Source organism: Diadema antillarum, unplaced genomic scaffold (genome assembly GCF_040938485.1).
Source record: "Diadema antillarum isolate AM-2024a unplaced genomic scaffold, OU_Dant_1.0 scf00000030, whole genome shotgun sequence".
Classification (NCBI taxonomy): domain Eukaryota; kingdom Metazoa; phylum Echinodermata; class Echinoidea; order Diadematoida; family Diadematidae; genus Diadema; species Diadema antillarum.
The window spans coordinates 950,265-973,811 of NW_027270919.1; the positions used below are offsets into that span (position 1 = coordinate 950,265).

The following is a 23,547-nucleotide window of genomic DNA, read 5'->3' on the forward strand; positions in this document are numbered from 1 at the left end:
TCTTAAAATTACATGCTCTTTCATATTTCATAAGAGGTTTCTCATTATCTCACTTAGGAATGTAAAAAACATGAATCCCACCTCAACCAGTACTGTACAGCCCCCTTAATCTTTACTTGCTTTAACAGAACAAAGTACTGCATCGTATACTTTCTTAATTTTCGTGCTTCACTATAAACTGTCCAATACGACAAATTTTCCTCCATATATATAAACAAAAGCGTTTACTTTCAACAAAATGTATGTATGTCATTATCAAGCGTGGTGCGATGTAAAAGACCTATTTGAATAGGAAAGTACGTCATTTTAGTTAAATGTAATACCTGACGATATTACGTTTGCTTATGTTTAGAGTCAAACTTTTCGTGGGAATTTCTGTTCATGTGAGTCACAGGAAGCTCACTAGCTTGGTCATGTGCGTACTAGGAGATCCGCCGTCACACTTTCACTATGGGAGGGGGGTTAGGTGGGTGGGTGGATGGCCTCCCGGCTCCGTGGGCAACTATATTATTTAGAGGGGTGTTTGTATTTCTCATATTCTGCGAGTGGCTAAATAAATTGGAAGTAAACGAATATTTCTACTCATCTTTTCATTTCTTCTATATTTTTTTGCAAAGCATTAACAAGCTATGCATTTATTATTGCGTTAATTTGAGAGCCCTGATTGATGTTTCAATTATTCATTTTGTAGTCGTCCTTCTGCAGGCGTAATGGCACAGCCTGATGCTGTCCCACATGCGTGTATTCGGTGCTTTCCCCTTGAAATCCGCTAGTGGATCCTAGATCCTGTGTATAAAGCGAGCGATTTTTATCGTGCAGTGTGCATACTGCATGTACTGCATAGTGAAAAAGCCCTCCGACGAGAAACTGCGCGAATCGCGAACTTGACGTTACTGTAAACGTGGAAATTTTCGCGGTACATTAATTTTCGCGGATTTCGCGCTACGCTCGGCTAGCGCGAATTCAAAAACGCGCGAATATATCTTCACAATTTTCTACGCACATTTTGAACGGGATGAATTGTGTGCGCTTCATCGATGATACTGCTACGTAGTACAATGTACAGGCATGTTTACGCTACTAGTACTGTGCGAAGAGACGATACCCTAGATTGCTGTGTACTGTAGCATGCATGTGTGCACCGCACGCATCGATGCTACAGTCCCCCGTGACTACGGTACTAGAGTCACAGCTGTACTACGTATTTGAGTGCTTGTACTCGCAGTCGAGCCGCTCGCTACGTCGCTTGTCGTAGCAAGCTATGTAGCAGAGGCTTTGGATGAAAGCAGTTAATGTGTACTACAGTAAAGTAACCTGCTGCGGAGCGCGAATTTAAGAACCCGCGAATACGTTTTCGAGCCGCTCAGCGCGAAAAATTAATCGCGCGAAAATATTGACGTTTACAGTATAGTATCACATACAGCGTGCCCACAGTACATATCATACACGTGTTGTGTGATGCCGAGGTTATAGTTTTGCCGAAGCATGCCGTATTACTGGGATTAGAAAATGATCCTATTGTAAAATCATCACTACTGTACTACAATACCACTGCGCGGTTTTGTCGTTCTATCAAGAGGAGGCATAGACTAGTGAGGTCTGGCTAAACTGGCAACCTAGATCTACCTTCACACCCGTGGAAATCCCGATTCCTAGAGTTCAGTACACCGAAGTCATCGATTTGTTGCTGAGGCGAACATCTGCGCTTTGTCAAGCTAGGAAGAAAGAAAAGGCTTCGCAGCAGAAAGGAAGGTAGGAACGATTCACGATTGAAGATGCCCGGCGTGAGTACGGCAAGTGTCGTGGCGGATTTTGTGCGCTATCGTTTAGAGAGCAGCGGAGTAGACATTCACATCAATGACTTTCCGAACCCAGCCTTGTACGAAAATGTCCCACAAGATCTCCACGAAGCAGTCGTGAATCTTTCTGAACGATTCATGATGAAGTACGGAGATACCTTCAGCGGTATGCAAAAGCAGCTAGGGCTCGGCGCCGCAGATGTGACGGAGAACTCGATAATTTCAACGTTCTCCGCCGTGACGGAGGAAATGTTCATCGATACAGTGATATCGTGGGGACGAATTATCGCCTTTCTGACCTTTGGGGGGTCTTTGTGCATTTGGAGCTCTGAGAAACGAATTCCCCAGGCAAGCAGACGAGTTCAACAGCTCATGACTTCGTACATCGACACACACCTCATGACATGGATTTTGGAAAATGGGGGATGGGTAAGAAGATAGCTCTCACTCTCAGTGACAGTAGACATGTTAGTGTCATTTTTTTTCTTCGCCCTCTTTTTTAAAGGGGCTGTACAGTACTGGTTGAGGTGGGGATTCATGTTTTTTACATTCCCAAGTGAGATAATGAGAAACCTCTTATGAAATATGAAAGAGCATGTAATTTTAAGAAGGATTCAACGTTTATTTGATGAAAATTGGTTTTCGGATGGTCGAGATATCCAAAAAAGTGATAATAATAAAAGACTACAGGCCACAACTTTATTAATTAGGATCTCTTTATTTCACCTTGTTTTTGGATATATCGGCCACTTCAAAACCTGTTTTCATCAAATAAACTTTTGATACCTCTTAGAATTGCTTGCTCTTTGACATCTCATAGACTCTAAGTGGTTTCTGAATATCTCGCAAAATGTTAAAAGCTAAATCCTCACCTCAACCAGAACTGTACACACCCTTTAAATTCTTCTAGAGTAAAACAACCCTGTGTGCGACAGGCCTTGCTTGTACAAGGTGCCTACTGCCACAGGGGCCGTTTCATTCATTGATGAAGAAAAGGCCCAATCACGCTGGTGTCACTTCCCATAAGTTTTAACTTGCGAGTAGGGCCTAACTCCTTCATTTGACCAAAAGATCGGCCTGTATCTGGTCGTTGGGGATATGTTCCGCCCACACTACGTCTGGCTTCACAGGATACGGAGGAGAGCCCTAACTGTTTAGCTTATTAAGTGGTAAGGGCGTAAATGTCAAAATATGATAAAAAACTCCGCTGGACAGACAGATTTTTCTGTCTTAAAGCTCCTGCCTCTGCTTGTTGTCTAAGTGTTAAAGTGGGACTAAGCTCACACCTAGATGTTTAATATAGCTGGAGTGTTTATATTGATGAATGAAACTGTAAACTGCCCTAGCCACAAATAGGCAACCTGCTCAAAACAGCCGAGTATCGAGTATTTACTCTACCGAAGAAAAAAAAAAAAGAATGACCTGATAATGGGCCGAATGCATATAACCAGCAATTGCAACTAAGCAATTGCTTCAAGCATAAGCACAAGCTCGTCTATAGTAAAACTAAAAGATCTAGCTCAAGCAATTGTGCATAACCTTTTGCTTTTGCTTAGCAAATACCTTTTGCTTGTCCTACACAAGCAATTGCTTCATTTTAAACAAATGGGACGTCATGCCTGTGCGAACGCAAGAACAAAGGCGGGGTTTTAGATAAAACTAGAGCGTGTATTTGAAAGGGTGTGTAAGTGTAGAAACATTTCCTGACATAGCAGAATATTTATGATATGAGATGATACTCATAAAACGCAAACACACAAAACGCTCACACACACATATGTACACGTGCAGTACTAGCTGATTCCCATCACCACTTATTCTGTGGTAGCCCGGATCTTTGAGGTCGCACCTTGAGGCTGGAGAGAGGTTTCCTTGCTCTACACAGATGTCAGACATCCTACCTGTTTCTCATCACATTTTGCGTGCTAGCCACTGGACATTCCCATCGTTGAAAAAGCTTCTTACACAACTTAAGACGAATATCTTGTAGATGATTTATACCACTCCTGCACAGAATTGTTCTTTCTTTTATGAATATGAAAATGATACTTAAAAAGCGAATGTCCCAATTAAGCAAAAGCTCAAGCTCATTTTACAGAACTTGGAAAATTGTAAGTGATTGCTAGCAAGAATATTAGCAAAAGGTCTGTTCTAATTCTATGCAAATATATACGTTTCTAAGCAAATGCTTGATCTCTAAGCAGTTGCTTGTGCTTGCTAACTAAAGCTTTTTTCCCCAAAGGCAATTGCTTGTTTTTATACATACAAATTCAAGCAAAAGGCTAGCACAATTTTTTATGCATCCGCCCCAATATATCCTAGCGTCAATTGTCTATTTTTCTATGGCAAACCATAGGTCCGTAATTTAAACTGCAAACCTTTCTTCCCCTAACCATAAAAACCCTTGTTTGATCGAACCTAGAATTGAATTTCCCCACCAATAAATGGCATTGGCAACCTGGGCTTTTTAATTTCTTCTCACATATTATATCTGGAAACGTGATTGAGCACAAGAGCGTGCAAGTTGTGTGGCATTTATCAGCGGCCATACAAGTACAATGTAGGTGTTTGTGTGCGATGGTGTAAGTAAGTAAGATGTAGGTCCTACCCATCTGTGTGATATGTGCAAGCGTGTGTGTGTGTGTGTGTGTGTGTGTGTTGTGAAATTGAACTAGCGAAAGCTGGTGTCACGAATGTAGGTCAAGCGTTCGAGAGTGCTCTGCGTTGACATTCCAGCAATGAACTGTGCTTTGGAAGTTTCCAATTTCCCCAGCTGCATATTTGTGGTTACAGCTGTTTATTCAAACTTGTTCACCATGGGAAGGCAGGGGTTAACTTTGCCTTGTGGGTACAGTAGGTCAATGCCTAGTCTTGCATCCAGACACTTGTTCACAGTATCATACTGTAGTCTAAAGCGGAGTATACCGATACAAACTCATGTACACAGGTTGATATCAAAATAAACTTTTGTTTCACAGAAAGGAACCAACATCCCCCCCCCCCCCCCCCCCCCCCACGAAAAAACCCCAATTGAATAACAATGACATCACTCACAGACAGAATGAAATTTGACAATGTTGACTGACTGAAAGTATTGAACAGACAATGAAGTTCATTATGAATTGTACATCAAGACATTAGACAACAAAGATTAAGATGTCATGTTTGGGAATTATACACATACCAGGGAAGGGTAAGGTCAGTTTTAGAAAGTTATTGTAGAGAAACCGAAAGCCAAGGATTTGAAAACTGTAAAATCTGACCCTTTGTATAATACAGTTGTAAAGTACTATGTAGACCCTGGTATGATTAACACATTGGAATGGACCTGTGGGCATAACTAGCATGCATGTATTGTAACATAGAAATATACCTGGTACACATTTTGCTCAGTCTATACCTATTAAAGGAAAGGTGCATTCCAGTGACAATGTCTTTTGTTGATCATATTAGTACATGTACTTTGGCAGTGTATGACAGATGATGTCACTGGAAGAGTATTGGTTTGGAAGGTTTAATCTGAAGAAAATAGGACAATTATAATGAAATACATTGTATATGACCCTTTTTATTTTTTTCTCTCAAAATTTAATTTGAAGTGTTCCCTCCCATATAATGCACCTTCAATTTGACACTGCCTTATATTTTACCCCGTTACATGTAGGCCTACATATTGTACAATGTTTAAAGTCATGACATTTTGTTGTAAAATTCTGTTATATATTGAATTGAAAACACATTGCAGAAATGAACTAAACTGAACATTATATATGTAGATATTCTTTGGGCCGCATAAGTGGCAATCGGGGTAATACACATTAATGTATTAAAACAATACAAGTCAAATACATTTGCATTGCATACTGTAAAACCACAAATGTTTGCGTGCCTTTTAATTTCGCAAAGTTTGCGAGATCCAAGATTTGCAAAATTCAAATGCATGGAAAAGTTCTTGTCTTATACACCATACATATGGAATGCTTGTAACAATTCGCAACAATATCCTGCCACGAAAAAGACTATTGGCTCAAATCCACAAACATTTCATGTCATGAAATTTGCTTTTTTACAATAGTCACGATTAAGAGAATCACAATACAATCATCTGATCAGAAGGACAAACAGTTGGGATGCATGTAGGAATATTTTACAGGCCTCAAATCTCATTTGATTTGGGTCAATATTGGGTCTAATATTTGTGGAGGAGGCATCAGAGCCAGTTAGGGGGCATCAAGGCCAAAACTGATTTACGTTGTAAAGGGATGGTATACATACCAGGTACTATTGGTTGAGGTGAGGTTTCAGCTTTTAAATTTTTGTGAGACACTGGTACCGGTACTCAGAAAATCAGTTTTGAAATGGCTGAAATATCAACAAAAAAAAAGTAAAACAAAGCAATCCTAGTATTAGTAATAAAAGGTGGGTCCCACCTTTTATTAGGATCACTTCACTTTCAATATCTCAGCCATTCCAGAACCAATTTTCACCAAATAAACACTGAATTCTTCTTGGAATTACTGTACCTGCTCTTTCTCATTTCATTAAAGGCTTCTCAATATCTCATCAAAAAAGTTTGAAACCTGAAGCCAGGTCACAACCAAAACTTTACCATCCTTTCAAGGGGATGGCACAGTATTGGTGGAGATGAGAATTGGGCTTTTAACTTTTTTCGAGATACCAAGAAAACACTTATGATATAGTACAGAGCATACCATTGTAAGAGGAAATCAAAGTTTATTTGATGAAAATCAGGTTTGGAATGACTGAAACATCCAAAAACAAAGTAAAACAAAGCAATTGTAATGAAGTGTGGGTCCCACACTTTATTAGAATTGCCCTTTTTTTGATATCTCAGCCATTTCAAAACTAATTTTCATCAAACGTTGAATTCCTCATAGAATTACATGTTCTTTTATATTTCATAAAGAGGTTTCTCATAATCTCATTATCTCACCAAAAAATGTTAGAAACCTGAAATTAGGTCTCAACCAAAACTATACGATCCCTTTAAAGGAGAAAACTCACGGAGATACCAAGACTGCTGTAGTAGGCTGCTGTTGGATCCCATTCTATTTATAACTAGAATAGGAACTGCCCATCAATTTTGTAATTCATTAAACTCGCCATCGTGGAGGACAGTAATGGATGGAGAAATATGTACGATTGTATGTACTTGTGCATGTTGCATTTATGTCAGGATTGGACTTGACATTTCCACTTATTTTCAAATTTATGGAAAGCACCAGTTGCTCGAAATTTGTGAAAATAAAAACCCAGCGAAATACTGTAAAACGAGGAATGTTCGCGTGCATTTTAAGTTTGCAAATTTCGTGAGAGCCAGGATTCTCGAAATTAAAATGCCCACGAAAGTTCTTACCTACATTATATACATTGAATGCCAGTGGCACCTACATTATATACATTGAATGCCAGTGGCAGTTTGCGAAAATTTCATGCCACGAAAAAGGCCGTCGGCTCCAATTCGCACAAATTTCATGCTGCGAATATATCATGTTTTACAGTATGTGGTGTTTATACGGGATATTAGTGCCTGAATCAGAGACTACTATTACTTGTGTAGTGGAGGTGTGGCAGTGTACACTCCTGCCTGCCTGTGTGGCTTTAATAGCAAACTCCAGTCAACGTTCTCCTGCATGGGTAGGGTAGCGTGAGAAAAGCAAACAAAATACCTCGAGTTGATTAATTGTCAAAGCAATGTATAGTCAGGTATGAATATGACTATTGTCTGTTTTTTTTTCTCCAGTGAGCTGTGCACGAACTACAAATCGTGATGTAGTGTGATCAAATAAAATGTTCAGGCAAAGACAACATTGCAAAATACCAAACTATACTGAATATTTATAAAGCATTCGCTTAAATGCATCAAAACACCAAAGGGAGGAAATGAAAACTAAGATAAATAAACAAAAGCAACAAGAAAAACAGAACCTGCAATGTGCACTTTCTCTGATAATGACATAAAGGGGCATATCAATCGTAATCAATGATTCATCAAAGGAAATTATTAAACAATTCTAAAAGACAGTGAAAGACTATTTTAAGGAAAGTAAGAACGGATGAATTGGGTATTCCACAATCATAGTGGTAATGAATATTCCGCAGACACATTTTGTATGATGTCACAAAAGATAAAAAATCATGATATACTGGCCTGAAAATCACATCACATTTCTCATATTCTGCTCTTCATTTCACTTTTTCAGAAGAGCAGCATTCCTGGCATTTTAAAGAGAGAATGAAGCTTTTATTCTCTGGTGTGTGAGCAAAAGTCAGTTTGGAGACCACAAACCGAACACACCCTGCTTCAAATCAAAAGGTTAGGATGGTGACCTGTAGCAGACATTATGTGACATTTTGGCAGTGCTAGTTTCACCAATACAACACATTCTTGCTGTCATATAGGTGTATTGACATGATCAGTTTACTTTGTTGTTGTTGTTGTTGTTTGAGGAATATCACACTATTAAGTATGCATCATACTGTAGCCTCACTGTGCTTATTAACTTATGTGTTGGGTTCATGCAATAAATTTGACACTGAACATTAAACAACATGAACCTTTTAAAAACAAGGCCCACATGTACACCATGTACTTTGTACTGGTACATTCACGTACAACTGTGTGTACCCTAATGCCTTAATATTCCTGTTAATTTCTGTCATATTTTCATCACATACTCACCATGTTCTGTAGGCCTATTATATAATTTTTGTGTCAAGATCTTCGTGTATCATGTATGTTATATGGTATGTTATGTATGTATGTTACGCATGCAAGCATCTATAGACTGTACTTGTTGTACATGCGTGCAGTACATTGTACATACTTTCCAACAAACATAATTTGGAGACAAAACTGAAGTTGTTTTGTTTTTAGAGTTAAATGAAGTGTACCATTGATGTTGTTTTTATCATGGAGGTTTCCATTTCCAACCTCAACACAAATCAACAATTTTGTAAATGAATTCCATCCATCAGTGGGTAGCTAGACAAAAATGATACAGAGAAGCTATTAGAAATGAAAGTAAACAACTCCAGGCGGTTTTTACTCCATACTATCACATTAAAATACCGCATGAAAAGGTCATGTAATAGTTACTAGCTATTACAGAATTCCTAAAATTAGGAAAACGAAGGACATGTTGACTACCTCAATTAGAATGGAAAAACGGGAGCTATTCAGGGGGGGGGGGGGAACAAACATGATTTATGAGCTAATTTCTTGGCGATTAAAGTTCTTGCCAGCAGTAGCCAGTAGAGAATAACATGTTTTTTTGTCATTGTCACATGGTTGTTGATTTTATAAACAACAGGTCTTATGACTACACTGGTAGGAATGAATCTTTAATATACAGTAGGCCTAATGATAATGGCTACGTAGCCAACAAACAGATCTGTTGTTTTGTTTTGTTATGTTTTGTTATGTTTTGATTTGCCGATGAGATTCACAAGTATTGCGCAATTTATTGCATCATGGAAAAGTGTGATAATGTTGAGTTTGATGATGTGGCTGACCGTACGGGGAAATTTGCTGGCCAGCGGGGAAAAAACCATGAGTCATGTGACTGGGAAAGCATGATGACAAGAGCGGAGAATGTGATTCAGTGTAAATTTCATGTTGCTGGTGAGCACAGTAAGCTCCATATTCATGAGGTAAAGTGATAGGTGATATTGCATGACGTTAGGTATGTAGAGCAAACCCGTGACATTTTCTTAGGATGTAGCTAAAGCCAAAATTAGTTAGTGCTCACTCAATCTGCAAAGTTCCTGCGGTTAGTGGATGCATCATGCATGTATACGGTAGTATCACACCATTGCACTTGCAGATTTTCCATTGTTTCGAAGAAAAACTGAGAATGAGTTTATATTATGTAAATGTAAAAAGATAAGAGTTATGATATAATTTGCCCTTGCACACTCACCCACACTCACCCTCCCCCCCCCAAAAAAAAAAAATAATAATGATAATACCGGTAATAATGAAATGCATGTATGACTTGTTTCTTGTTGTTTTGTTAGGGGAATGGAGGGGACACAGTGTTTAATACCAAATAACAAATTGATACTATGATCACAGCTTGACATTAGCAGTAGCCTGGTGGCCCAGGGTCACTAAAATTGGTGTCGGGCCACCAAATTTGCCTTTTGATGGCCTGATTGGGCAACTAAGATTAAAGGGAAGATAAACCCCAAGAGCAATGTGGATTGAGTGAAAGCAGCAACGTTAGTAGAACACATCAGTGAAAGTTTGAAGAAAATCGGACAATCGATGCAAAAGTTATGAATTTTTAAAGTTTTGGTGTTGGAACCGCTGGACGAGGAGACTACTAGAGGTTATGACGTATGAGTGGACAACAATACCAAGAAAATATTAAGAAAATTCTACAAAAATCAATTTTTCATGGAAATTACAATTTCCATCAGTTTGATATTGACATATGTTAAGGGTAGCAATTATTCCCCCTGCTTTCTGAAAGAGGTTGGTCCATTGCTCTTTCATAATTCTAGAAAAGTGAATTTTTGTTGAATTTCCTTTATATTTTCTTTGTATTGTTGTCCACTCATACGTCATATCCTCTAGTAGTCTCCTCGTCCAGCGGTTCCAACACCAAAACTTTAAAAATTCATAACTTTTGCATCGATTGTCCGATTTTCCTCAAACTTTCACTGATGTGTTCTACTAATGTTGCTGCTTTCACTCAATCCACATTGCTTTTGGGGTTTACCTTCCCTTTAAGAATGGATCTACATATGGTACTCTTGCTTTTATTTTGGACCACTACATATCTTCTGGGTTTTTTTGTAGCCACCAATGATTTTAGTGGCCCAAATGGGCCACTAGACATATGGGACACTGAGCAAGTTGTCTAGCCCTGTGTAATACACATTTTTATGTAGGGAATTGACCCATTTATCATGGCTATCATGACAGGCACAAGTATGTTTGTGTCACAACACTGTATTAAACAGCTGACAATATCTCTATAAAGGGGCTAACGTGGGACTTCAGGGAGTGAAGTGGCTAATTTTGGGGTAATAAGAGCCCAGCATTCTATGATAATCGGGATGAATCACACTTCTAGCGTGTCAGGGAATGATAGATTGGCATGCTTTTCTATGAATTGTGCGGAAGGGTCAGTTTGTAATTCTCTTGGCATTCTGCCCGAAAAAAAAATAGGGGATGGGGGGTAGGGGAAAGATGAACGGACACTGGTGACTAATACTTTCTGTCTGGGGTCTCGTCTCTGTATTTATTGGAATGTGTGCAGTGACCAGAGCTTGGTGATGGTGACGGTTGGCCTATATGCATATTGATTGATTCCCAAGATCAGTCTTTGCTTTGTTTTTGATTGTCTACCGATCTGTTTTTGTTTTGCCTTGTGATGTACTGTAAAAGTGGATATTTTTGCACGAGTAATTTTTCACTCTCTGCAGAGTAAGATCAATTTTGTGTGTATCTAATTCCACGGTATCAAGACATTGCATAATGATACAGATGACAAGCACAAAATATATGTGTGTGTTTACAATGTATTTTGGCGCTAATTTCTGGTTAAACGCGATATGGGTGAAAATCTACACTTTCCCATTATGTCTGTCTTTTACCATCAGTACAAATCGTGGATTGCCTTAACTCTGTAGTATCTCTGTAGTCTCTTTCCTATTATGTAGTCCTAAAGTTGATATCTATTTTGTTTTTGCTTGGTCTTCCATAATGTTTTTTTTTTCTTCGTCTTGTTCTTTTTTCTTTTTTTTTGTGTAAGGAATACTCTGACATCGATGCATCTTCAGTCCGATGTACAGGTTACTGTGTAATGATTTAACAGCATTATTACAGTCCATTAGCAACCACAAATTAACATTCTTCAAATCTCATTGCCCTTTCTTGTCTTGTGATCTCCCCAGGAGGGACTGATTGAATTCTACCAGGACTGGTCGAGGGACTCCACTGGAGCGTGGAGCGGGAAGCAACTGGCAACCATGGCAACGTTGGGACTCCTTAAGGTCGGCTCCTTCTTCTTCCGGCCTTGAGGTGTGGGTCCAAGGTTTCTCTACTGATCATGAACAGTTGCCATTGACATGACAGTAAAAGTGCAGTGAAATGTCTTTCCACACGAGCATTGTTTTCATCACATGACACCGGTTGGTATTTGGAAGCAAAAGGATGCTGAGTACGAGGATGTTTAACAGTAATAGTAGCGCTTTTAGCTCTCAGCTGATGCTGTCTTTTGACTGTCCTTGCCATCAGCTTTAGAAATTGAGCATGAACAAATTGAGTACTTTATCTCCCTTTGAATATGATGATAATCATAATGCTAAAAGGTATTAGTAATTCCCTTTACCACTCTGCCTGAGCGCTCAAAGGACACAAGAAATGTCATAACTTCCGTTATCTACAGTTTCCTATTCAACCACTCCTTTTATGATGCTAGTGATCTCCCAAATTAGAATTTCTACTAAATTTTCACAGGATAGAATGGTGGTGACATTTTCTATCTTCATATTGTGTTTCTCATTTATAAATCAATTAAAAATAAGTGATTTTCTTGATATTTGCTCAATGTCATTCAGATATTCAATTTTCTTTTGTTTCACTGCCCTAGAGCAAGTAACTTTAAGAGCAAATTTTTGACATGTGTAAATTTCAAGTAAGTTTTTTTTTTTTTTTTTTTTTTTAATCTGCTCAGAGAAGGTAGAACTTGGGTCGTCTTTCTATGAGGCAGGATGCAAAGGATTTGTATCATCCACATAATCCATGCAGAATGGAATGCTACTGTGCCAAAATTTGATTTACTTCTCATTCATGTTTGATTCTACAGTATTCACGACAGTGTATGTGGATAGTCTGTATATTCTGTCAGGCTTACAAATCGCTGATGGGGGGATAAAACCTTGTATCTCAGAAATCTCAAATGTTCGGAAGAGCAAAAAAACAAAAACAGAAAAAAAAAACATGGCAGCCAAAGCACTATAGCAAATGGGATAACCTTTCCTATGACATGCCATTGGGGCTTCATCTTAGGGATAGGACAGGATTTACAGGATTTAGACAGGATATTACTTTACTGATTATCTAACAATTATTTTTTTTTGAGTGATTTTTATCCAAAATTTGAGAAACAAGGTCTTGTCACCCCATCGACGAAATGCATCTATGTAAAACACGTCCTAACTGAAATTCTTAGTAGAGTGGTCATTTCATCTAATACAAATTACAACTGTACACTGTGTGTATAAAAAAGTTTCCTGTTTTAAAGTTCAGTGCTGTAATTATCAACAAGCTCTGTGAGACACAAAGATGGTGTTAACTTCCAGTGTATTTGGTCATTTCATAGATTTTCTCTTTGCAAGAAATCACATCTACACATTTTGATAACAGAAGGAAAGTCATTTCAAATACAAAAGTGGCCAAATCATGTAGATGTATTTTTTGTTTGTTATTGCTCCCTGAAAACTGGATAGACTTCAAGGGGCTTGTGGTTTTACCAGGATTTATAGTTGTTAATGCACCTGCGCTTCTCTTGTTTGCAAATGTTTTCAATCTTGTTTTTTGTCTTTGTGCATTATTATAGCATGTTGTCATTATTGATCATCATATACAATGTATGTATGGGAAGTCAAAACCCTACTAATTGACATTGCACACACATGAATCACACTGGGGTATACCATTATTTTGACAAAAGCAAGAGAGACTTCTTGTAAGATATTGTTCTGCAGAATTTATGGGAAAAGATAAGAGTGCAAAAATGTGCAGTACAGTAGCTCTCCTTTTATTGAATTTTGAGTCCATACCAAATAGATGTCATGAATTTGAGATGTTTTTATGTCAATGTTGGGAGATCCAGAATGAAATCAATGGAGATCACATTTTTCAGTGTAATCTTCAGGTTTTATTCATAGATAAAATTGTGCTTTTAAGTTTGTTTTATGAATGAGCATTGGCAAATAACACAATTCTTTCAGTCTAATGAAACAATGAGACACGGCTCTCGTGGTTTTAAAGGGGTAAAATGTTATAATGCGAGATCAATGCAATTTTGATTCCATGAATAATCATGATGCTAATGACCATGATAAAAGATTAGAATGTTGGATAGATGGAAAGGAGATGAAAATTACTATGAAACTGTTGAACTTCACTGTTCAGGTGAAGGTAAGTCCTTTTGAGAATATAGTGCTTGTACATAGAAGGCCAAGATGCAGATATCAATAATCATCATATCAAGTACATGTAGTTCACCTTCCCTTTAAAGCTACACTGAAATTTTTATGATACCATACACATTTTGCAATATAGTGTTGTGGACCACATTTTCAGTCCCTTCATGAATTCATTAAAGGGACTGTACAGTGCTGGTTGAGGTGGGGATTCATGTTTTGAACATTCCTAGGTGAGATAATGAGAAACCTGTTATAAAATATGAAAGAGCATGTAATTTTAAGAAGGATTCAACGTTTATTTGATGAAAATTGGTTTTCAAATGGCTGAGATACAAAAAAAAAGTGATAATAATAAAAGGCGACAGGCCATGCCTTTTATTAGGATCTCTTTGTTTCACCTTGTTTTTGGATATCTCAGCCATTTCAAAACCAAATTTCATCAAATAAACTTTTGATACCCCTTAGACTTGCATGCTCTTTGACATCTCATAGATTGGTTTCTAAATATCTCGCAAAACGTGAAAAGCTAAATCTTCACCTCAACCAGAACTGTACACACCCTTTAAGCTCAGAATAACTGGTAGATGAGTGATTTAGGAATAGAAATGAACTGTGTAAAGTACAGTATTTCTTTCTGCAGTACATGTATGAGGTTTGTGTTCAAAAATCCTTTAAAGGTACAAGTACTTCAGCATGTTGTATTTGATATACAGAGTGTAGTTATTATTGTTTTAACAGTTCATTTTATTCATTTCAGAATTGACAGTACTCTGAAATGTTTTTTGCTTTTTTAATTTGTACATGACTCAAAACAGTATTTTTGTGGTTTATTTATTGTACAGTTGTATAAAGTGTACATAATTTATATGTTTACCATGCTGGAATGCCTTCTATAGATGTATGTTTAGTTGAGTGAATTTGTTAGCGATTGCCATCGTTTCTATGTTGTTGCCATTGTGTCTATGGATGTGTGTATGTGTGTGCGTGTGATGACAATTGTGTACAAGGTTGAGTACATTTTCATCTTGATGTTTTGAATCTGGGGTCCACTGCATATGGGGACAAACTGCTGACAGTGGAACCTTGTTTTGAAATGTAATCTCCATCTTTTACCTGGGATGCTGGATGGGATGCCTGTATCGTGTGCCAGGAAAAACTCTGGACATGAATATATTGTAAGCTTTTAAAACATCTGCAGTAAAACTTATCTTTAAAAAAAAGCAACTGTAATGCTGATAAGACATGAATGTATGTTAAGATGTTTGACTATCGAAAACAAATTTGACAATCACACGCTCAAGCTGAAACCTGATGTTTTTTTTTGTTTGTTTGTTTGTTTTTTGTTTTTTGTTTTTTTTTTTGGGGGGGGGGGTTTTCGTAGGCATCAAGTTTGTTTGGCTTTTGTTTTGCCATTGTAAATCTCGTATTCATATGTGCATGATATCTTTTATTTTTCCCCTTTTGTACCTCTACCCCTAAGAGTGCTAAAACCATGGTGTCAGGCTGTGTGTCCATCTGTCTGTCAGTCTGTTCTTGTCACATCTCATTCTTATGATTTTAGGGAGAATCTTAAAATGTTAATTTTTTAATGACATGCCTGGTTGTACTTGTAATGTTTCATGAGACATATGAGTGCTGCCTAGGCTTGGGCCAAAATGACTAATGTCACTGAACTTTGGCTGAAAGTACACTTTTCAGGCACAACATCAATGTGCAGAATGTCCATAAATAGTATCATTTGATGGAAAAGGTAATTCCAATGATTCATTGTGTTTGCAAGTTTGCCTGCTTCATGCAAAAATTGAATTGATATCTTTACATTATAAGAAAAAATTGTACACATATGCAGTGGACCTCAAGTAAAATGACAAGCAACAGTAAAGATATAGAATGAAACCTTGCCCTATATGATGAATTAAAGAATCTTTGTGGTGTTTATGTTTGACTAGGGCAAAGATGTTAAGTATTTGTAGATGTGTTGCATTTAGATTAAAAAGATAGTGTTTATGGAGAAACTAGAACAGGAAACCTGTATGATATCCAGCAACATTCATTATTTCTGTACCATACGACTTTAAACCACTGTCTCTCAGAATGTGATGAGATGTGTGTAAAGTCAATGGTGATTTAAGAACGCTGTGAGAAATGGGTTAATGAAGGCTCCTGAGTAGTAGTCACCCAGCTCTTGTTTTCAATTTAACAATAATGTTTTATCTTATTTTGTTAAAGACCTCTGGGAGTGTGGGGATACAATGGGTAGGTTGGTCCTGTTTGGGTCTAGTCGAGAATCCTCGTGATGAATCGTGTACAGTTTTATTACTGATCTCTGTGTTAGTACACTGTGCACAGGTGGCCGAAGAATTTCAGCTATTAGAGTCGACCATTAGTACACTTCGATGCACTAAGTATTATCTGACCAGTGCTATTTGTGGTTTTCGAATGTACCCTGGTGGGCAGCGAGTGAATTGGGCCACCCATTACTCCCCACACTACTGGTCTTGTCACAATGGCCCGAATTCACAAAGGTGGTACAAATGAAACCATGGTTTAAACCATGGACAAAAACCATGGAGCGCCAAGTGTCGCATGGAATATTTCGTTTCAAAATCAGTCATTTTGTCGATGAAATTATTAATTGTAATGAAATGACAACATTTTGTAACTAAATGAACATTTTGTCCAGGAAATAATAATTTCGTTAATGAAATGGTCATTTTGTCGACGAAATGACCAATTTCGCAACGAAATATTCCGTGCGACACTTGGCGCTCCATGGTTTTTGTCTATGGTTTAAACCATGGTTTCATTTGTACCACCTTCATGAATTTGGGCCAAAGTGACAATGAATGAATATCTCTCATTGACCACTTGCCATCTTGCCATTTTAGGTTGTGAGCCATTTTTCCGTTTTCTGTGCTCTTGCTGTAATTGTTGTTTTTTTGCTGTATGGAGTTTCATGTTGTACATGTAATTGACACAGAGTTGTATGTATGTCATTATTGGCCTAAAACGATGTTTGTCAAGACCTAGTATATGACACAAACCTGTTGCTGTTTTAATGAACATTCGTTGTATGTTGTCCCTATTCTACAGTCATTCCACTCTGAAATGTAGCAAACATGTTTTTTAATCGGATAGTAAGAGTAGTCCTACATGTTTAAAGCACAGACTGGGAGATAAAAGTATAAATTTAGAAAAAAAATATAAATTTAGATCTACAGCTGTATACATAAAGATAAATTTGTGAAATGTAATACAGTGTATACAGAAATCTTTGGCAATGACATCATGAATGGGAAGAATCTTTATATAGGTTTGGGTTGGAAAAAAAGTCAATAATAAGTGACATCTTGCCACCCGTGTAGGGGATGCATGATGGCAGATTGGAAACAAATCCACGAGACATCCATAAAGATTTGAAATTTGAAGTTTCATACAGTTGCATTTTGTGGGGTGATGTACTCTTCCATTGGTTTGTACACAATGATATCATCAAAATGCTCTTGATCAACTACAGCCCCTTCCTGGTACGTAGGTCATTAATGTTTGGCTATTATAACACTGCAGTATAATATGTATGTATTTTTTTAAAGAAAAATTGTTTAAAAAGAATTAAAATGGAGGAGAATCTTGATAAAGATTTGTCTCCAGGACTAATAGAAGGCTTTTATCTATTAATCTTACTTGAACATTAAAGTGGCATGACATTTGTGTTGGCTGCCCAAAACTGATGGTGGTATATAATTATGACACCTGACCCCTGACATTAGGAAGGAATTCTGTGACCCCTGATGTTTCGTATTACCTCTGCACTGAAGGCTGCTTCAGGCAGTATAAATGTAGTTGTAAATGTTTTCAGGTTGTCAGTCTGTCTGTCCAGGGAGGTGGACCATCCACCTTCCTGGTCTGTCTCCGTCCATCCCAAGTACAATGTAGATCTCGTTGTCAACACTTTGATAAAAATTGTTCCGTGGATTTGCTTTAATGCTTGGCCTAGGGATCAATGCTACATGAACCAATATGTGCTGATTAGATTTGGGGTAGATTCCCTCATGGTCAAAGGTCACAAATATTGGCTAAAAAAAGGGGGAAGCTTTTTTGAACTGTAACTTCATTTAATTGCCCATAGAGCTTGTAGTAATATAATTTGGTTGGAAGGGTAGAAACAAAATAACAATTATATGCATAAATTGCTAATGTTGATAAGTAAAAGTTCAAAGGTCAAAGGTCTCTGTACTTTTGCTAAAAACTGTGTAGTCATGCCCAATGGTGTACATTAATTTGTACAATGTTATACATTGCAACTGTTATTCATACACTTTGAGAATGAATAAAGAAGTGTAGAACATGTTGACTGAAATATGTTTTGTTTATTGTCATTTTTTCTGTCATTCAAGTGCAAATTTAGTTTTTGATATAATGATGCTCACTGTATAGCTTTCTTTGTGGATGTGGGGTGAATTATTATGTACCCTGAATCTGTTCACCTTCTATTGTGCATGAGTAGTTTAAAGGGAAACTTGTCAAAAGTGTAAACGCGGAAATATGCAGGATGAAATTTCTATGTTGAACACTTCAAATGTGGTGTGTGTGTGTGTGTGTGTGTGTGTGTGTGTGTGTGTAAAAAATGTGTGTGTTTACAGGGTAGGTTTTTATGCCTCAACCTATGAATAAGGATGTTGGTTCATCCGTTCATAGGATAAATCCATCTGTCGACTTACTTACATTGTAAAGCCAGATTTCTATATCTACAGGGACAGCTCCAGATTTCATGAACAACTACATCAACATGACCATTTCATCAGTTGGAAGAACAAAGAAAAGAAAAAGAAACTTCCTGAGTGAATTTGCCTGATGCTTTACCACATAATCATTAAATGTTACGTGAATGGTTTTCCTAGGTTGACTTTGGGTACTTACTATACATGTAGGGCCTACTGGATGGTTTTGCCCTCGGGCAAAGGGGGGAGGGGGAAGTCCTTAAGGTCAAAGGTCACGACAATAAATGATCTTCATCTTCATGTAAAATGCAGGGTCGTACTCACTTTCAGCATTCCAAATGACAATGTGATTGAGAGGAGACCTCCCCAAATATTGTAGCATAGCAGGGGCGGATCCAGGGGCGCACCCCCCCCCCTTCCATTTTTCTTTTGATTTCTTTTGTTTTGACAAAAATAAAGGGGAGGGGGCGCGCCCGGTGCGACCCTGCCTGGATCCACCACTGCATAATGGCATAGCGGATAAGACCCTTGACATTCAATTTGAGGTCCCGAGTTCGAATATCATCAAATGCCTGTACGTCCTTAGACAGGGTGTTTTTACCCTTTGTCCCTCTATGGATACGTGATAACCAATGATAATGGTACAGGGCCCTGTGGCAGACAAGGGTAGAGCAGTGGCAACACTGAAGAGGCTACCCTAGATTATGATTATGATAAAGAAAAAGACTACATCCCGGTGAGTATATCTGCAATGTCCTATGTCTTCGAATCTTGCAAAAACCCTCATTAAAGTCCATGACCTGCAAGTGGCGGAGCGATAAATAAAAGCAAAACAGCAGCAATTATCCTATCCCTAACACAAACCTTAACCCTAGCATAAAAAAGTATTAAAAAGTATATAAGGCCTATCTGGATTGTTCTAAAAGCAATGGTTTTTGAGAACACAGATACAATACAAAAAAAAAAAATAAGGAAGGTTATCTTGCTGGATGTCAAGAAAAACTTTGCTAGGGAAGTAAGTTTTAGAAACGAGCTTTTCTGTATAGAATAGAATAGGTGACAATTAAATCTATAAATAGGGTATAGATGATGGTGACGAAACAAAGTATCAACGTTTCTATTCATCCGTTTACTGACATCATACCTCTCCCACCTGTGAACATGTGATAATCCTGTGAGAGACTGCTCAACAATAGGATTCTTGTAAAAGAGTCGCCGGGTTTTCTCCCTACCCGGTATTTCAATTTTCGCTTTTGTTTCTTGATTGATCTTATACTTGCGAGCCCCGGAACCAGGCGATTTAAGACGTCAGATGTCTAGAATGAAAGTAAACAAATAGTATTTTTCTTGTAAGTTAAAGGGATCGTACAGTTTTGGTTGAGACCTAATTTCAGGTTTCTAACATTTTTTGGTGAGATAATGAGAAACCTCTTATGAAATATGAAAGAGCATGTAATTCTATGAGGAATTCAATGTTTATTTGATGAAAATTGGTTTTGAAATGGCTGAGATATCCAAAAAAGAGCGATTCTGATAAAGTGTGGGACCCACACTTTATTACGATCGCTTTGTTTTACCTTGTTTTTGGATGTTTCATTCATTCCAAACCCGATTTTCATCAAATAAACTTTGAATTCCTCTTAAAATGGTATGCTCTGTACTATATCATAAGTGTTTTCTTGGTATCTCGCAAAAAGTTAAAAGCCCAATTCTCATCTCCACCAATACTGTACTATCCCTTTAAGATCCCTGATGGTTGCTCAATAAAATGATCACGCTTTGATTTCTATCCAGGCGCAGCTGTAAACGGATGTGTGGGGGAAGGAAAATCAAGCGTTGTCATCTGACGTTCTTTCTGTTGTCCACTTTTGCAAGTTTCAATAGCATTTTACCCAGCAAACTGCGCTTTCGTTTGCCATTGTCGTGATTGTTCTCGATTGTCATATCCGATCATTTAGCGAAAGTTGCGGCGTCCGGTATCAATCTTGAATGAACTCTCACTGCTGGGGACCAAAAACCGAAAGTGATCCATGTGTATCTGGACTCGAGCTATCAATGGACGTTGGGATTTGACTTGACATTGTGGCGCACTCTTAAAGTGTGATTTCACTCCATCGTTAAAGTGAACTGACCAACACGACTTGTGGTCAGTTATTGGCAGGCCAGAATGTTTCAAAGATGAAATTCGGGCATAGAACTAGAATATTCTAAGGGATTTATAATGTCGCTTGTTTTGACGAAACAGTGACGTAAATTACAGTCACATTGTTCACATTGATGACGTCATCACCGGTCAAGACTCCAACTGACCTGCACAAAATATTCACTAAATATCCTTAGTTATACAAATGAAATAAAAGAGAAGAACTTACTTTCCTTCCCATCACACTAGGATAGTTGTGTTATCATAACCAGGTAATGACTTCTATATAATATGTATGGAGAAGGGGTTGTAGTTGCTGAATTTGGGCTGCAAACTTGATTTGTATCACTGCACAACAACTGGGAAAGCTGTGAGAGGATGACGTCATTACACCGTTCCACCAAATTATGTTTGTATACATGCTTATGCATTGCCTTTTTAGAGGCTTTACAAATGTAATACATATATGTAGTATAGTTCTTGACATCGGGAGTTCGCCCCCCCCCCCACCCCACCCCCGCGTATAGGTAACATTGTCTCAAGGGGAAAATAATGCTCAAGGGTATGTCAAGTCTTATATTACAACGATAGACGGGGCAATATTTGTTGTTTACATAAATACACATTCCATTATAGCCTCGTCGCAGCCTGTCAAATTCTAGAATTATATTACTTGACGTGACGTCACTGCTAGCAAAAATTACTATTTCGATACTCCGTTTATTAGTCACGTGATTGCATTTTGACCAATCATCGACCAGTGTTTATATAGACCATAACATGATAAAGCAGAAGCAAGGGTGCATAATACAATGGGGGAAGAGATGACATTATGCAACAAAATTAACGAACAGTAAACAGGTAAAAATCTCCGAGAAATAAGACAAGGAGTATTCTCAAACGGAAGTCATTTTATCACAAAGTGTTTGCGAGAATATCGGAATAGCTATCAGTATGCGTAATATTATTATGTCGTCACCATTGTAAACCTTTCCCTTTCTGTTGTTTATGATGCGAAATGTTTCCCCTACACGAAGTATTCTACGGGAAGCATTCATTCATGCATGACTCCGATACGTATTTGCCGCGGCTGAAAGTTTCACGAAAAAAGTCAAACGGAAACTGAGAAAAATTGAATCAGGTCACATTGTATTCCTTGGATAATAAGACAAAATCATAAAGTTGAACATTCGGCGAAAATTGTGAGGAGTTGCAGAAATAGCATTGTGCTCTTGACAATGAAATGGTTCGCACAGCGAGGAATTATGAAATGAAGAACAGCAATGACTCCCCCCCCCCCCCCCAAAAAAAAAATAAATAAATAAATAAATAAAAATAAATAAATAGATATAAAAAAATAAAAAAAAATGAAGAAATGTGTTTAAGAAAATAAGATGATTTATTTCGGAATTGTGCATGGTCATTACCTATATTATCTGATGACTTTTGGGTAGACCTTTAACGAAGGAGGAAACTCTTGCGAGGTGATCATACGCGTCCAGCGAAAGTTGCGTGCATGAAAGTTTTCATGAATGTGCTGGTTGAGAAAGAAACGGGCCGTAGACGGGAAATCCCCTCGGAGAAGGAAACGTCATAGTCTGGGTGCCAGAGGCGGAACTTTGTTTAACATCCACCCGATGTTTTTGATAGTTTTATCCTATTTCGAGGGTGCTGAATCCGAATCTGGATGATGTGACTCTTGCATCCTTGAGGGTTTTGAGATATTCAAGATGGCCGCCAAAATGGCCACCCAAAATCTTTAATATCTCAAAACCCTAAAGGATTATTGCAAGTGTTGCACCCCCGGATTCGGATTCATTATCCTCAAAATAGGGTAAAACAGCACTTTATATTTCAATTTACTCACCATTTATAAAAAAAGAATAATAGAATTAATTTTTTTTTGCGGCCATTTTGGATATCTCAAAACCCTCAGGGATGCAAGAATTGTATCATCCAGATTGGGACTCAGCAGGCCCTAAATAGGGTAAAGCCATCAGAACACATCGGGCGGACGGCAAAACAAGGTTGGGCCCATCATGCAGGATCTGACTTTGGTACCCGCAGACTTTCACCCATAAAGCTATCTTATAATGTGCATAATGATGAACGACCTCTGATACTGAAGAACTTGCGCGTCTCGTCGGTCATACTTCTCCTATCAGCGTGTGGATGAGTGGTGAGTCTGTGTCAGTTTATATGGCATTAGAGAGGGCAGAAGAGGCAGGCTTGACTTATTGGGCTACTTGATTTCTGAGTCTGCTGTCAGCACCTTGTATACTTTGACTCTTCTACCCCCCTTTTTTCTCCCTCTCTCATTTAAAGGAAACAAAAGCCCAAATATCAATGTGGATTGAGTGAAAGCAGCAATAATAGTATCGAATACATCAGTGAAAGATCATTGAGAGAAATCGAACATTTATTGATTCAAAAGTTATGATGTTTAAGTTTCGGTATTCGGTGCAACAGTGTCATATTACTGGATAAGAAGACTACTACAGTTAATGACAATTGTTAAAAAATTCATAACTTTTGAATCGAGTGCTTGATTCTCGTCAAACTTTCACTATAATGTGTTCTTCTAATATTGCTGCTGTCTCTCTATCCCCCCCTCTCTCTCTCTCTTAGAAATTTGCATGTATACATACGCGTATCTATATCAGTGAATATATTCATGCCACCTTACAGGTATCAGGTT

At 37.9% G+C, this 23,547-nt stretch overlaps 1 protein-coding gene across 1 annotated transcript; it reads left to right on the plus strand.

The window, feature by feature from the left end:
- The first annotated feature begins 1,457 nt into the window (after positions 1-1,457).
- LOC139740200 (bcl-2-like protein 1) lies at positions 1,458-11,852 on the plus strand. Its single transcript, XM_071650788.1, has 2 exons — positions 1,458-2,228; positions 11,727-11,852. The coding sequence occupies exons 1-2, from the start codon at positions 1,776-1,778 to the stop codon at positions 11,850-11,852; spliced, it is 579 nt and encodes a 192-aa protein (XP_071506889.1). The 5' UTR covers positions 1,458-1,775.
- Positions 11,853-23,547: the final 11,695 nt, after the last annotated feature.